The sequence below is a fragment of the Octopus sinensis genome, linkage group LG8, assembly GCF_006345805.1.
Source record: "Octopus sinensis linkage group LG8, ASM634580v1, whole genome shotgun sequence".
NCBI classification, from domain to species: domain Eukaryota; kingdom Metazoa; phylum Mollusca; class Cephalopoda; order Octopoda; family Octopodidae; genus Octopus; species Octopus sinensis.
Window position 1 is genome coordinate 19,512,269 of NC_043004.1, and position 16,807 is coordinate 19,529,075.

A 16,807-nucleotide genomic window follows, 5' to 3' on the forward strand; every position below is an offset into this window, starting at 1 on the left:
TATTTAACAATGTGAAACTAAGTATATTCAGTTTCGTATCATTACAACAATTGTCATCACCATTATGATAGCTACCACAGATTTTGTTACCAAACCAAAAAGAGCACTTTGTTATTGATATACTTGTAATAATATAATGTTGATATTTTCAGCCAATCATGGTGTACCCAAGATGACAACTCCATTAATTGAATTCATTAAGCGTAAACGAGAAGAAAAGAAAGCCAGTTTACAAGTAAGAGACTTATTGTTATTTGTAATTCTTGATAAATTGATTTTTAATAATTTTAAAGTAATTTCATCAATTCCATGGCTCCCATTCACTATCTCATGAAAAGTTTTCCCCAAATTAACTGCAGTGTTCTGAATATATGAGGAAACTATGGACACACGTATTTCACAACATTATAGAAGGTAACACACAAAAAGCAGGATTCACTATAGACAGAAGAGGCTATCTTATGAAATTGGCAAGTGCTTCATTGGTTTACAATGTTAAAATCTTTATGTGGACTTGGCTCATGACAGAAACGTTCTTGATATGACTTGAAAATTGACTCATGATGATTTCTGGCCTTTGTAGAAATATCAAACGAGGCTCTCTCAATTATACTTCACCATCTTAAAAATCTTGAAGACTGCATTGGATAATAGTCCTAAACACATTGTTGGGAATAAGACTGAATGATTATTATTGGAATGTCATTGCTTACCCAATTAGAACAGATCTGAGACTAAACTATAAATGATACATTGCTATTGTTTGTTTTTAATAACAGAAATGGTGGTGCTACACTAAATGCCATGTAGTGTTTCTGTCCCAAGTTCTGAATTCAAATTTGTCTTTTATGCATTCAGGTTCATAGAATAACTGTCATCACTGGGCTCAATTTAGTATGGTATATTCCTCTTCTGCAAATTTGTGGCCTTGTAACAATCCAGATTTGTGGTAGATATTTTAAACTATACCACCCACCAAAATTTGAAGAATCATTTACGTAGACAACTTGATATGTTCTAATTTCGTTAATTCAGAGGCAGAGAGAAGACCGGAAGAAGCGAGAACAAGAACGAAGAAAGGCAAGAGATGAAGAGAAACGACGTCGGAAAGAGAAAGAGAAGAGAGATAAAGAAAAACTGAAAGAAAAAGAACTGAAGAAAGATGAGCAACCTATCAAGGTTTGTGTTGTAGGCTTAAAGTTATATGTATAGTTAATATAGCAACAATACTTACATGGATGTTGCTATCACTGTCATTGGCAATTTGTTTCACTTGTAGCAGAAAACAGGAAAAATATTTGTTGAGGTGATACAAAGTTAGGATGATGAGCACAGGAAAAGTAGATTTGTGCAGCTAACTAGGATGGAAGTGTTTATCTGGAGAAGTAATGTTCATTAATTTTATATGTTGTTTTACCAAAGTTGCATGAGCTCCATCATCATCTTTTAACATTCATATTCCATGCTGGCATGGGTTGAATGGTTTTGACAGTAGCTGGCAAACCGTAAGGCTACACCAAGCTCCAGTTGTTTGTTTTGGCATGATTTCTATGGCTGGATGTCCTTCCTAATGCCAGCTACATTACAGAGTGTACTGGGTGCTTTTTACATGGCACAAACAGGGTTGCCAAGTAGCTTGCAAAGCAAAGACCTCTTTGTTGAGAGAGGAGTGGAACCAAGGAAAGTGGCTGTGTGCCAAGTGAGGGGTTAGAGTATAATGAAGAGGACAGAGATAGTTGTTTTATTGTACTGGTGATACTTTGCTTCCTCTGTAGGACAAGAAAAGAGAAGGAAGGTAGGAGAGAGGGAAAGATTCAGGGACAGCCAGAGTGAGAAAGAAAGAAAATGTATTGGAGTCTTCCTACAGGGAACAGTGCAGGGGAGTATATAAAGGAGATAGAGGAGCATGAGAGAAATTGGAGTGGCTGGAAGGGGTAAGGTAAATGTGTGAGGGCAGAGAGGATGTGCAGATGGACACTTGAGAGAGAGTGGTGGGGGTCTGCAGTGGGTAGGGTGGTGCATAAGGGAGAATGAAGGGGTGGGGCCTGCAACGGGTGTTGGGAAGATGGGTGAGTTTTTACAAGACAAATATGTATGTGGGAGGGGAGCCCTGGTCATAAAGGACATGATTGTGTGTCTGGATGGCCACAATTTCACTTAGCTTGACATGTTTTCTCAAGCACAGCAAATTGCAAGAAGTTTCAGTCACTTGTCATCTTCTCTAAGGCTCAGCATCCAAAGATCATTTCTCACCACTTCATCTTCTTGGGTCTACTCCTTTCACAGTCTCCCTCCACAATTAGGGATCAGGACTTCTTTATGCAACTGTTCTCATCCTTAGGCATCACATGACCATACCAGCACAATGTTTTCTCTTGCACAATAGATCTAATGCCTCTTGCACCCAATTTTTCTCTCAACCCTTTAGCATTCAGATTACATTATCAAATGTAATTGCTTATTTGTCTGCATTATTTTGAATTCATCAGGTTCAAGGGGGGTATCTACAATATTTGTTTGTAACTTTGTTAATCTTTTTATATACAGACTTGAAAATTTGGTAGTAGGTGCTTGAATACCAATGCTTTTCAGTTAATTGTTTCTTGATCTTTTTGGTTAAATTTGACCTGTACAGGGAGGTAAAATTAATTACCAGGTGTAAAAGCAATAACTTTATGGATAAACACTGTGTATCATACCTGTTTTTTTTTTTTTTTGCTCCTAAATTATCCCAGATGTCAACTGCAAACAGTTTTGTCACTCTTTGAGATTAGGTATATTAATGTGGATTAATTAAAATACAGGTATAATCAGCACAAGACTTTATTCTTTCTCTATATTTCATTAAAATATTTTCATTGAAAATAACATATAAAAAGCCTCTTTTATTTGTCAGTATACGGTTAGCAATGTATTCTTATACAGTTTAATGCGTATGTTCACACAACAGAATGTCACATGACCAACCAGGTTATCAGATATTACATGTTGCTGGACACAATGCGCCTTTGCATTGTTTCAGCCTTCAAATGATGTCAATCCAATGGCTAGGCAAGCAGGCCAACAATCCACTTTGATCAAAGGGGGACTGGAACAATGTGAAATTAAATGTCTTGCTCAAGAACACAATTTATATGTATTTCTCAACTTCACATATTATTTGTAATAAAGTGAAAGGAATATATAATTGTATTTATTTCGATTCATGAACATCGAAATAAATATCAAATGGAAATAGTAGTTGTGATACCTGTGCCGGTGGCACGTAAAAAGCACCCACTACACTCATGGAGTGGTTGGCGTTAGGAAGGGCATCCAGCTGTAGAAACACTGCCAGATCACACTGGAGCCTGGTGCAGCTTCCTGGCTTCCCAGACCCTGGTCGAACCGTCCAACTTGTGCTAGCACGGAAAACGGACGTTAAACGATGATGATGATGATGACTTCTATCAAACCAGAAAATATGCCATATTTCTGTGATGGAATTGTCCAAAAACCCATTCATTATACAAGGGCACTTGACAACTTGACACCTTTTAGCTGTTTTTCTTTTTGGTAATTAACATTGTCTATAAACTTTCTTTCTTCCATTTATCTTTTCCATTTGTTAATTTGGCTTTTCTCCCTGTCTGTGCTTTGTGGAAGAAAATTCCCCCATGCAACTGAGATGCGATGCAACCTGAAATTTCGTATGGCAGTAGTCATTTAGTGGTGGAGATACTTTGTGGCTTTTTACATACACAATATATGTACTAACAAAAGTTGAACTAAATAAGAACCACAAAATGTACCTCCACCATTTTTTCCAGGTCATCCAACTGGGTAGTGTGCCCCATACTAATCAAATTTATCCACACTAACTATATGTTTATTATATGAATTATTTATGGTAGTTTTCTCCTCAGTGCTAACATCTGTTCATTGGTAGATAAAAGTAAAATTTGTCTTTTGTCCTTGTGTAAAATGATAGAAAATTTTCTTTTTGCATCTGGAGAATGTTCCCTTTGTGATTTGCTCATCACAGTACTACATATAGGTATTTACAAGGACATGATGTTCCACCACAGCCACTGAGAGTAAAAATACAGGTGTTGGTGTTGATCGTGAAATGGTTAAGTTAGAGACCATACATCATAACCCATTTGGTCTGTTTCCATTATATTTTTTTCCTAGTGTAAATATCAAAATTGTCACAATACCCTGTGTCTGATTCATATACCTCCCATACTTTGATGCCCCATTTAGTGGGTTTAGCAGGCATATATTGTTGAAAATGTACCTTACCCTTATTATATCCTATCATGGCTTCATCTACATGGGCATAATCCTACTGGGAGCATTAGCAGTGTCAGATAAATGTAAATACTGAGTTTGGACATGATGCTAGATATATATCAGTTGTAAAATTATATCTTTAGTGGTTGTTGTTGGTGATGTTGAGATTAAATTGGTTTTGCTCCATTGAAAGTTTGGTGTAAAGTATCTAGGTTACATGTGGACATTACGTCTAGGCAGAAGATTTATGAAGTGTGATGAATATTGTATCTGTAAATATGTGAATGTTGTTTTAAATGATAGCTTGGCTTTTGTTAGCTCCAGTCACTTCTAGCAACAACCTGGCTGCATTAGCTGTAGTTAGATACTGTAGGTCATTGCTTGATTGGAAACACTATAAAATATATGGGTGATACATTAATTTGCATTGAGTCCAAATTCCCTTGTGGCCTTGAAATAACAACAGGAAAATACTTCTGTATATCCACCTCTAAATGTCTTATGTCCTAAAATCAGCAGGACTAACAAGAATTCAAATCTCTATGCAAATGCCCTAAGTATATATTATTTAAGAGAAAGGTACTTGTGATAATGATGATGGTAACAGTTTTGTCTTTATTTTCTCAGCTTTTAAAGAACCCTGAACGAGAAATGGAGAAACAAAAGGATGAATGTGATTTAATACGGTGCAAAGATGAATTGGATAAACCCATAAAAGAGAGAGAAAAACTCCGCTTTTCAAAAGAAAACCGTGAGAAAATCAAAATAGATCGGCAAGGTCAAGATAGGCTTAAGACTGGAAGAGAGGGTCGTTTTGGTGAGCGTAACAAGTATTCCAAAGATGACCGAATAAACGATAAATCTGACAGTAAGTTTAAGACTATTAAAGATGACCGATGTATGGACAAAAGCAAGAACAGAGATGATAAAGCTGATCGGCCGAAGTCAAACAGGGACAAATATGGGTTGGTGTCCTTTTTCTTCGATTCTTTTATTTATCTTTATAATTTCCTTACAACTTTTACTGAAAGATATTGACCAAGGCTAATTGCTTAATGCAATGTATGTTTTAAACCAAGCCTGGATGGTTAAAAAGTAGTGATCTCTTATATTGTAGCTGTGTTGAATCTTATTGTGCATTGCTAGTATAGGTATTGATTGACCAGTGGTAATATTGAGTTCCTGTGTTTCACTACCATGCAATGTCACCTTTTATACACAAGCATCATACGATCTGTCCCACATTTCGAATGTCCTTTCTGGAAAGGGATAGAGATACTTTAATTAATTCAATCGTTTCTTTATCTTACTAATTAACTCTGTTCCTAGTCAAAACATCATCATCACAGCATTTAGTGTATAGCTATCACTATCACTATCCGTCCAACCCATGCTAGCATGGAAAACGGACGCTAAACGATGATGATGATGATGATGATCACACAATCTGTCACTAATTTCTGGAATGTTACTCTCCAAATGTATGGTTTTCAACTTTGTGCTTAATGGTTAATTATTTGTTTTCTTTTCCAGTCATGACCGCAACAAATGTTACCAAGCTAATGGCAACAACAACAACAGTAACAATTGTCGTGATGATAAGAAGTCAAGACATGACAAACAGTCCAAACATGAGAGACAGGACAAGTTTGATCGTATCGAAAGACAGGACAAGTTTGAGCGCCATGAGAAGGCGGACAAGTTTGAGCGTCACGAGAAGCCGGACAAGTTTGAGCGCCATGAGAAGCCGGACAAATTTGAGCGCTATGAGAAGCCAGACAAATTTGAGCGACATGAGAAAACAGAGAAATTTGAACGCCATGAGAAAGCTGACAAGTTTGAACGCCATGAGAAAGCTGACAAGTTTGAACGCCATGAGAAAGCTGACAAGTTTGAGCGCCATGAGAAAGCTGACAAGTTTGAGCGCCATGAGAAAGCAGACAAGTTTGAGCGCCATGAGAAGCCAGACCGTTCAGAGAAATTAGAGAAACCAGAACGTACTGAGAAACAAGAGACTGATGATTTTGATAAGTAATTAGACATTAATTATATTAACCGTGTTAATGTACAAGAATGGGCTGAAAAGTTCGTATCTGACTATGAAGGAGTAATGCTAAAGCTGTAGAATCTAGCATGCATTAATTAAAATTCTTATTAAAAACTGCATTGTTTCTTTGAAGATAAACTGACACCTAACTGTTCAAAGAAGACTCAAAAGTAACTAGTAGCAACTTCTCTCGAAAATGGGTAAAATTTGGCATCATGGTGTTATCAAGTATCTGCAGAAAAGGACATTCATGCTGCATTAGAGAATGATGATCCAACTTTATCAATAGTGCAAAAGTGGGCATCTGAATTTAGGAGAGGGGGAAGAGTTTTTAAGATGACCCAAGGTCTGGACATCCTGCAACTGCCACCACCAAGGAAAACATTGATTGTATTCACCACTTGGTGATTGACTATGAATCAAATAGCCATTCTATTAGCATGTCCCATGAGAGATTTGAGAATATTCTGCACAATGAACTTGGCATGATGAAGGTTTCTGCCTGGTGGGTGCTTTGTCTTCTGACACATGATTGAAGCTCACCAGGCTGGTCACATCACTGAAAAATCTGACATTGTTTGAGGTAGATCCAGTTGGTTTCCTTGAACATTTCCTACGCCAGAATGAGTGTTGACTTCGTCACTTTGAGCCAGAGACTAAGAGACAACCAATGCAGTAGGAACACCCTTTCTCACCTGCTCCATGGAAGAGCAAAGTTGTTTCGTCTGCAGGGAACGTGATGGCCTCAATGTGGTGGGATACAAAAGACATTGTGTTTATTGACTACCTTCAAAAGTGCCACACTATCAGTGGAGAGTGTTATGCCTATGTGCTGAGACAGTTACAAAAGGCTATCAAGACTAAACACCCAGAAAAACTGATGAAAGGGAGTCTTGTTTTATCAGGACAATACTCCAGCACACAAGTCCTATCATTTGTTTCCCAACATGAAAAAGCTCTTGGTTTGAAACTGAAGTGATGAGGGCAACATCTGCTGTTGATATTTTTTGACAAATTGGATGAAAGCTTCTTCATCAATTGGATCTAAGAACTGCAACCCCAATGGAATAACTGTAGGGACTGCAAGGGAGTTATATTGAAAAAATAAACATCATTTGGCCACATTCCATAAGAGTATTTTTGTTAGTCTATGAACTTTTCAGCCAATCCTCATATACAAATTGTTGCCATCCATTTAGTCATACTGGCAGGTCTACTGTATAATATGTTGCCAATTCTCTTGATCCTAAATCTTAGCTCTGAAGTGCAGTATTCTATGAATCACATCTCACCAATTGATTCTGTGTTATGTGGGCAGCTTTCACCATGGATACATTAGTCAACACTTTAGCATTGTTTATTAGCATCACACACCCCTACCTGTGCAGTTGTCTTTTCTTGATACCTTCATATTACAGCCCCTCTCTCCTAGCACTTAACATTTTATACATATTACTAACTCAAATGTATACAAAGAATGACCCGCTGTCTAGCTGCTTGACCTACTAGAAAAAGCTGTCAAATCTCTCTCAGATCGCACCCCACCATCTTCAAATAAAAGGTATTGCCTAAAAAAGACAGTACTCCTGGAATGCTGCTAATCATAGTTATACTGGATCTACACTAACTTGGAGGCTAAATAACTACAAAGACAAAATGATAACAGCAACTTATTATGCCTGAAATGATGTTTTCATTTGCATGAATAAGTTATTGTTATATATGACCTAAGTATTTTAATAAGTTATTTATCACAGTTATGACAAATTCTGTGATTTAGTTTTCTGAAAACTTTATTCATTTAATGCTTAACTAACTCTTAAGCTTTTGTCAGTGTAATATACATTATTATTTCTGTAGAACATGTATGTTACATTGATAAAACCAAAGCCATATTATATGCAGACATATGATCAAAGGTATTCCAGGGATGAACATCTTAATTTCTAGGATATCATTGTCAAACATGTCCTTCTCTTTATCAAGGCACTAAGTCCTTAGAAGTGAGATTTGGCTGCTATAAAAATAACAAGTTGAGTAACCACATAGAAGACTCTTTCATTGGCTGTGATATCTTGTGTAGGATGGTTAATGTAAACCTAGCATGAGCAGCCTTGTTTGAGAAGTGAGCTATATGAGACATGGCTCATCATCAGGTGGGCCCCACTACTAAAAAACATAAAGGTAATCAGGCGAGCTGGCAGAAACTTTAGCACGCCGGGCGAAATGCTTAGCGGTATTTCGTCTGCGTTATGTTGTGAGTTCAAATTCCGCTGAGGTCGACTTTGCCTTTCATCCTTTCGGGGTTGATAAATTAAGTACCAGTTACGCACTGGGGTCGATGTAATCGACTTAATACCTATGTCTGTCCTTGTTTGTCCTCTCTGTGTTTAGCCCCTTGTGGGTAGTAAAGAAATAGGTAATCAGGCAATCCATTCAGAAAGTCTCACAGACGGCACATGACAATATAAATCCGTATTCTTGTAAACTGTTGAAAGGTGTTTTTTTTTTCTTTTAAATGTTCATTCTACTTTTAACTTATTAAAAGTTACTTTGATCAAATGCTCATTCAGTTTAGTTAACTAAGGTACTAAACAATGTCAAAGTATCAGAGATATAAAAATCTGTAAGAAGAGTAAATGACTAATATTTACTCGGTTATTCCCAATTTTTTGGGGATAAATTGTCAGAAAAAAATTAAAACAAAAGATTTTGTAGATGTTTTCTTTACTGATAAATATATATATATATTCCTTTTCTTTTCAGATATCTTCATGATAAGAAAAACTTCAACAAGATTGATAAATCAGAAAAATCCAAAGTTAGTCCCGATATTTCTGAGTTTTCTGCTTTTAATGCATGTGTCTGTAAGTGTGTGGGTGTGTTCTCTGGTTGTGTGTATTTTTATGTTGTTATAGAGTTTGTTATATTTATTCCTTTTGTTTCTAACAAGATATTTAGTTGTTAGTGTAGTTCATTGAAGGAGCTTTCTGAAGAATAGAAGCTCTCTCTTGATGAGCCAAGACCATCTTGCAAATCCTGATTCCTGTATCTTGTAGTTGTTTTACTTTACTAAAAGCATTAAGAAAGATCACACAACCTCACTCTCATCTTTGTATAAATCAAATTAATGGAAAAGTTAAGGTGCTGGACTGCTCACCACATGGTTATGAACTTCAAATTCTGTTACAACAGCTATTGTGTCACTGAGTAGTAATATACATAACTGTTTTCTGCACTTTTCTTCTCTGGCTCAAAACAGGTTTCACTCTTTACTTCACTACTGAGCTGTAGTTAGAGTAAGGAAGACCTCTCCTACTAAAATGAGGTCACTTCAACAAAATGCATCATTGAATGTAAAATGGCTTACTTATACATAGGTTGTGCTGGTGCTGCATAAAAGCACCTAGTATATTCTGTAAAGTGGTTGGCATTAGGGAGGGCATCCAGTCATAGAAACCATGCCAAAATAGACATGGAACCTAGGCAGCTCTCTAGCTGGCCAGCTTTTGTCAATCCATCAACCGATACCAGCATGGAAAACAGATGTTAAATGATGATTATATATATATATTAATGTCTTCATGAGTTTCTATGGCTTGCAAGAACATTTGTCAAGCTGCCTGGTCACCCTATGTTCTAGTTTTGTTGTAATTGTAATGTACAGTTTCAACTGGAGTTATTATCTACTGTGTTAACTTTTTAAACCTAATTGTAGGTTTACAGTATGGTTACACATTTCTTAGAGGAATGCCTTTGAAAGCATTTTGCATTACATCCTCTATATTATAACTAATATAATTGTTAATAAGAAGAATTAGAGTTTTGGTACTGGCTCTGATGCTTGTATGTCAACTTCAGCATATTACAATATTTAGTTTTATTCTGAATTCTAATACGCACTGGGTTGACGCTACTTTTTATCCCTTTTGTCATCATCATCATCATCATCATCATTTAGCGTCCGCTTTCCATGCTAGCATGGGTTGGATGGTTCAACTGGGGTCTGTGAAGCTGGAAGGCTTCGTCAGGCCCAGTCAGATCTGGCAGTGTTTCTACGGCTGGATGCCCTTCCTAATGCCAACCACTCCGTGAGTGTAGTGGGTGCTTTTTACATGCCACCTGCACAGGTGCCAGACAGAGCTGGCAAACGGCCACGAACGGACGGTGCTTTTACGTGTCACCGGTACGGGGCCAGGCGATGCTGGCAACGGACACGAACGGATGGTGCTTTTACATGGCACCGACACGGTGCCAGACAGAGCTGGCAAACGGCCACGAATGGATGGTGCTTTTACGTGTCACCGGCACGGGGACCAGGCGAGACTGGCAGGTAATAAAATTGACATGTCATGTAGTAGAGTTTATTCTAGAGTTTATACAACTTCCCTCTGAAAACTGCTTCATGCAATGTAAGAAACCAATAGGAAGAAATATGATAACAGCTTTACAGCCTTATCAAATATTAATGATATATATCAAATATACTATTAATTACCTCAGTATACTTGCATATTTAACTTAAATGGGATTAGCCTCTCATAATATCAGCATGTGAATAAATATTCACTGTACAGTTATGTATTAATATTGTCTAACATTGAAACTGCATGTTGCTATTTTATTACAAATTTTTTTTTTTAATTGGCTTATGCAAAGCATTGTTTTGCTTAGTGTGTGTTAAATGTTTAATTGCTGGCTTTGAGGTTTACCAAAGATTGTCTTTTTTTTTTTTAAACAAAAATCTTTTGGAAATAATATACAAAATTATGTAACAGAATTATTTCTTCTAAAAATTACTTTTCAAGTTTAGTTCAGTATTGTTTCTTTCGACGTATTAAGGGAATTATTGAAGTATTTGTCAATGCAAACCATACTAATTAAAAAAATTAATTTTTAAAAATAAATTTAATCATAATTTCTAAATGAATAATTCCACTCAGTGTAGTACTTACAGTTTCTTAATTGTGAAATGAAAAGATTCTCAGTCACCTAACACTTAGAATTATTTGATTAGTATTTTCATGTTATATCTACTCAAGAGATATTGCCATGTTTTTTTTTTTTTTAATGTCAGGGTCATTGTCCTTCAGCTTTATGGCTTTCGTTTAAACAAGTTTTTAATTATTGCTGCTATGCTCAAGCTTGCCTACCTATGCTAGAATTTTGAAGCTTTAGTATTTAAGATAAAGAAAATTAGTTTGCTTCTGCCCAGGCCACACAGTAAGATTCAACTGTCAACAAATATTCAATCCTATGACAGAATAGAATAAATTTTCTTTCTCATTTTCATGATGGAAATGAATCCTTGTATTGTTATTTTCCTATTTAGTTTTTCAAGAACAAAATCTATGAGATTCTACAAATTTTACACTTGTACTTTTAGGTGTTCTAATCCCTACAAGATAAAAGGATAAATTTGTTGGAGCTATTCACGATAATGATTTTCTTTCCCATATTCACATAGGGCTAGATATTTCTGCTTTATAGCCTCAATTCTTGACTTTGATGTAGTTGGATTTATGTAGAATAAATTGGAGTAAGTTGCTCAAATGTCTTGAAATAGAATTCTTGCTTAGATTTTCTTATTTTTATTGTTCACTTCTTGTCTCGTATTAGTTATTTTCTTATTATTACTTAATACCCGTAACTATACTATCATTATCATGATACACTAAAAAATCTTTTATAACTAATTAACTATGTCTTTATTGTTATATATCTCCATTGTTGGTGGTTGAGATGAACAAGCTTGGCTTGAATACTTTACTCTGTACACTATGGAACCTCATTAGCCTGGGTTTAAATATTGCTGAAATTAACTTTACTTTTAACTATTTTAAGTTTCTAAGACAGGTACCAGTAATACACCTGGGTCAGTTCACTTAGATGTTAAAATTTTGCTCTGTTTTTGTAAATCCCAATTATTTTTCTGCTGTAGTACTGAGTATATAGAAAAACCAGTAGACTGGCAAAAATTGATTTTTCCAAGATTATTATAACAACATAGTCCACTAAAGCTGTTCATTACACATGTAGCACCAAATGCTGAATTCAAAACACTAAGTTTTATGTAAATGATCTTTACTAGATTTTTTCCTATCTTTGTTGGACCTCATTTCAGTAACTTCACTTTCATATTTCATTTCCATAAAGGCGTATATATATGCATCTGTATACACATTTCTGCATTTCTGCATACAGTTGTGCTATATATTCACATGTCTATATTATCTATAGTATATAATTTATATTACATATATATTATATATAAATATAAATATATAGTATGTATATATATATACATATAATATATATATATATATTACATATATATATATGTATGTGTGTGCGTACATAATGTATGCATGTGAGTATGATATACACATTCACATATTTCATACATGTATAAATGGTAAGTGGTGCTTCTTTAAAATATGTTATATTAAAAATATGACTAATGTCCTTTTAATAATTGTCTATGAAGCTGTACTGTAGGAAAATTGTCCAAAATATCCACATTTCAAGTTGTCCACCTTCATTAGCAAGTATTGTAATACTTGCTTAATCATTGTGCCATGTCTGCTTTGAAAAGATTACCAGCCATTAATTTTGAGTGGTGTAATTTAATGACACCTTACACCTAGCCATAGGATTTTCTAAGGTTATACGTAAAACTGTGCTGCTAATATAAACCCTCAGTTTTCACATTTTTCCAGTCTATGGGAAATTTGTGGTTTCAACCAAAACAGCCTTTACTTTGTTCTTTTCCATAGAATAAAGTAAAACATTAAACATGAACATTAACAAGTTTGTGATAATGAGGGAGAACTGGTTTTGTTTGAATTTAAATTAAAAGCACACAAAACTTGTGAAGCTACAGGAAATATTTTCAAAAATATCTTAGTCATATTTTTAACATAACTCCCCCTTCACACACATACACATTCACACTTACACAAATATACAGATATGTGAGCATGTTTTGGCCAGTTCTATTCATTTTCTTTTCCAATTTTCTCATGCCTGCTTTGTTTTTCCTGTTGTACTCCCAAACTGTGGTCATCGTCGTCCTCGTTGTGGTTGGTGATATCGTTGTGCTCCATAGGTGGAAAACGGCAGCTCGTTTCCTCCAGCATCAGAGAGTGGTGCCAAAGAGCTAAGTGTTAGCCCTTACAGTGCTGATGAATCAATGAAACCAGGTAAAATGAGTGAGGTCAATAAAAGTACTGGTGATTGTTGCAACTTCGAGCCAGTTAGAGGTGACAAACAGGAGCCACGCAAGAAGAAGAAGGTAATTTTCCCATATATCAACTGCTAAAGCATCTCTGCTAGACGGACTTTGGAAAAGGGTGGGTAGATAGGAATCTTGGTTGTTCGTCATCGCAGTCTTTGGTGATTGTATTTTGCATCTGAGATTTGTTGTACTAAATTACTTGTTCATTATGTCCCTCTTTCTCTCAAATTCTTCCAGACTCTTACATGAACATTCAAAACTTTCTCTCCACTGCTTGAATGTCAGTTCCCTGATGAGATCTGCTTGCTCAGAAACTCTTCTTCTTTACTCTCATAAATTTATGAATATACATATGCACATATATATATATATATGCATATGTATATTCATAAATTATATATATATATATATATATTAGAAGGTTTGGAGATGACGTACAGGTATTATATATTAGGAGAAATGAGGTACTCAGAAATCCAGATGGATTTATATTTACAGATATTTATTAGTATATTACATGTTTTTAAACATCATATATCATATATTAGCGCTTTCATCCATTGTAGTGGAGTCTTCAAATTGAACTATATATATATATATATATATACATATACATTACTGTGCAGGTGGCACGTAAAAAACACCCACTACACTCGCGGAGTGGTTGGCGTTAGGAAGGGCATCCAGCCGTAGAAACACTGCCAGATCTGACTGGGCCTGACGAAGCCTTCCAGCTTCACAGACCCCAGTTGACCCGTCCAACCCATGCTAGCATGGAAAACGGACGCTAAACGATGATGATGATGATGATGATGATACATACACACAAACGTATGCATATGTATTTATGTGTACATATGTATGCACATGTATTAATGTATGTATATACATATTTACATGTATGAATATATATACAAATGCATATGTATGTGTCTGTACATACACATACAAGAGTACATAGTGATATATTTATATACACACATGTTTATGTATATATATGAGTGTGTGTGTGTGTAAATATATATTTGTGTTTGTGAATGCATATATATATCTTAATGTGATGACTTGCCCTGTAATTATCACTCCTTGGAAAAGCTCTGACAAAACTGCAAAGGATTGATTAAGTACAAAACCAATAGTATTTTCTTTTTGAAATATGTAATAATCATAAGTTTTAACACCTCATATAGACAAAATTCTCTCTTAATCTACAAAACCTTTGCCTGTGTTAAAGACTTTTCATAGAAGCTGAACACTCATGGCCTGGAGAAACAAAGTTTAGGATAGCATAGTTCTCAGGAAAACTTAGTTACTTAATAATATAAAATGGATGTAAGGAGTGACTCACAGAAGCAATCATTTGTAACTAAAGGTAAAGTGTTTTAGTTTTACATACCACAACGTCGTAACTGAAGTACCTTTGTTTACATTTACATTTCACGACTTTGTTTGCCAATAGACACATGGATTTATGAAACTTGATAAAATCATAGGCGGACAGGTAACTTCTTTGTGTTCTATATCTTTTGGATGTACATCTGTGCTGCTGTCCATTTCAGTTCTCCTTCGATTTCTCTTCTCACTCACCCCTTACGGTATAAAATAATCATATCTAAAAAACATAAGGTTTCTCTTTCTCTCCCTGTCTCCCACACTTTATCTCTCTCTCTCCCCTCTCCCCCCTCTCTCTATCTGTTAATCTCTGCCTGTACACAGGAATATATCTATAGAAAAATTATAGCTATATACATATATAGATTATTCTCAATGTCTCATGTATAGATATATTCACTCCTAGATCTACACAATTTATGCAACCTTTCTTTATTTTCTCCTGCTTCTCTGTATATGCATAGGTATATCCACTAGTAGATCAGTACAATTTTTCACCTCTCTTTCTTTAGATCTCTTTATCTTTCTTTAATTATCTCTAAATATATACAGGAGGAAACAGCTGACAGTCACTCTAAAGTTCTCTTGAAACGAGCTAAGTGCAGGATTGAAACTGTTTTTGCAAAGCTGACAAATATTGGAGGGAGACAACCCAAATAGTATAATAATGGCAGCACTAAAGGGCAATGGTTATACAAGGACCACAGCTCTGATGAAGCAAAAGAAACAAGAGTCTAGCCACTCACATGTTCTCATCAGACCTCACATTAACATCTTTGACACTATCTTCTTTGATAGCAAACACAAAAAAGATAACATGGAGGCGACACTGATGTAAGGGAGAGATGTTTCTTTGGCTCGACTGACCCACAACGGAACAGAGATGAAACCATGAGTGAGAGACCTGCCAGGGAAGGAGACATCAGCTCTAATGGCCTTAGCACCACCAATGTAAGCAACCAATGGAAGGGCTAATAAAGGAAAGCAAAATCAAAAGCCTCTGAAAACAAACAGGAACAAAAAGATGATGATGACACGAAATAAAAAGAAGAAAAAGACAAAAATGCAATTCTCAAAGAACAACCAAGAGAAGAAATACGTTAGACTGTCTATACACGATGGTATGAATAATTAAAAAGGAGGCAAACACTGGGGACAGGAAAGGCTTCAGATAATAGAAATGGAAAGAAAAGAAGCCACACGTAAAAATTTAAATTCTGCCTGTATGGTGTCCGATGGCATGGAAATGATGGTGTAAACTGTTGTTTGCCATACCCAAAATTATTCCACTGTTGCATAAGGTGGACAAAAACTTTCCTCCAAAGGAACTAAAGACCCAAAATGGAAAAAGCTGTGCTGCAGCAAAATGAAAATATGCTAATGTAGTGCACACTGTTTCCAACAGCCAGCCCTATCCAGATACAGTCAGAAGGGCTGCAGCTGAGCAACAATTGTTTTTTATGCATGGCACAAAAGATTGTACAGCAATTGACCTGGATGCATCAATTTCAGTGTTGGAGCCATCCCCACCAACATACAAGACCGCTACAGCCAATGGATCCAGAGTAGCCATCACCAGCATCAACACAGATCATCATCATCATCGTTTAACGTCCGTTCTCCATGCTAGCATGGGTTGGACGGTTCGACCGGGGATCTGGGAAGCCAGAAGGCTGCACCAGGCTCCAGTCTTACCTGGCAGTGTTTCTACAGCTTGATGCCCTTCCTAACGCCAACCACTCCGTGAGTGTTGTGGGTGCTTTTTACGTGCCACCTGCACAGGTGCCAGGCGAGGCTGGCAACGGTCACGGTCGGATTGGTGCATTTTTTGTGCCACCGGCACGGAAGCCAGTCGA

General features: G+C 36.1%; 1 protein-coding gene across 3 annotated transcripts in view; it reads left to right on the plus strand.

Annotated features, from left to right (window-relative positions):
* The window catches only part of LOC115214749 (regulator of nonsense transcripts 3A), a 54,818-nt gene that overhangs the window by 23,483 nt on the left and 14,528 nt on the right, over positions 1-16,807 (plus strand). The window contains exons 6-12 of one of the 3 annotated variants that reach the window (XM_036505274.1): positions 153-235; positions 1,036-1,179; positions 4,903-5,240; positions 5,809-6,112; positions 6,194-6,306; positions 9,089-9,143; positions 13,431-13,616. In XM_036505274.1, the coding sequence (XP_036361167.1) occupies positions 153-235; positions 1,036-1,179; positions 4,903-5,240; positions 5,809-6,112; positions 6,194-6,306; positions 9,089-9,143; positions 13,431-13,616 (1,223 nt within the window). Of the gene's footprint in view, positions 1-152; positions 236-1,035; positions 1,180-4,902; positions 5,241-5,808; positions 6,307-9,088; positions 9,144-13,430; positions 13,617-16,807 lie in introns of all 3 variants that reach the window. The other 2 variants (XM_029783766.2, XM_029783768.2) reach the window with 2 other exon arrangements.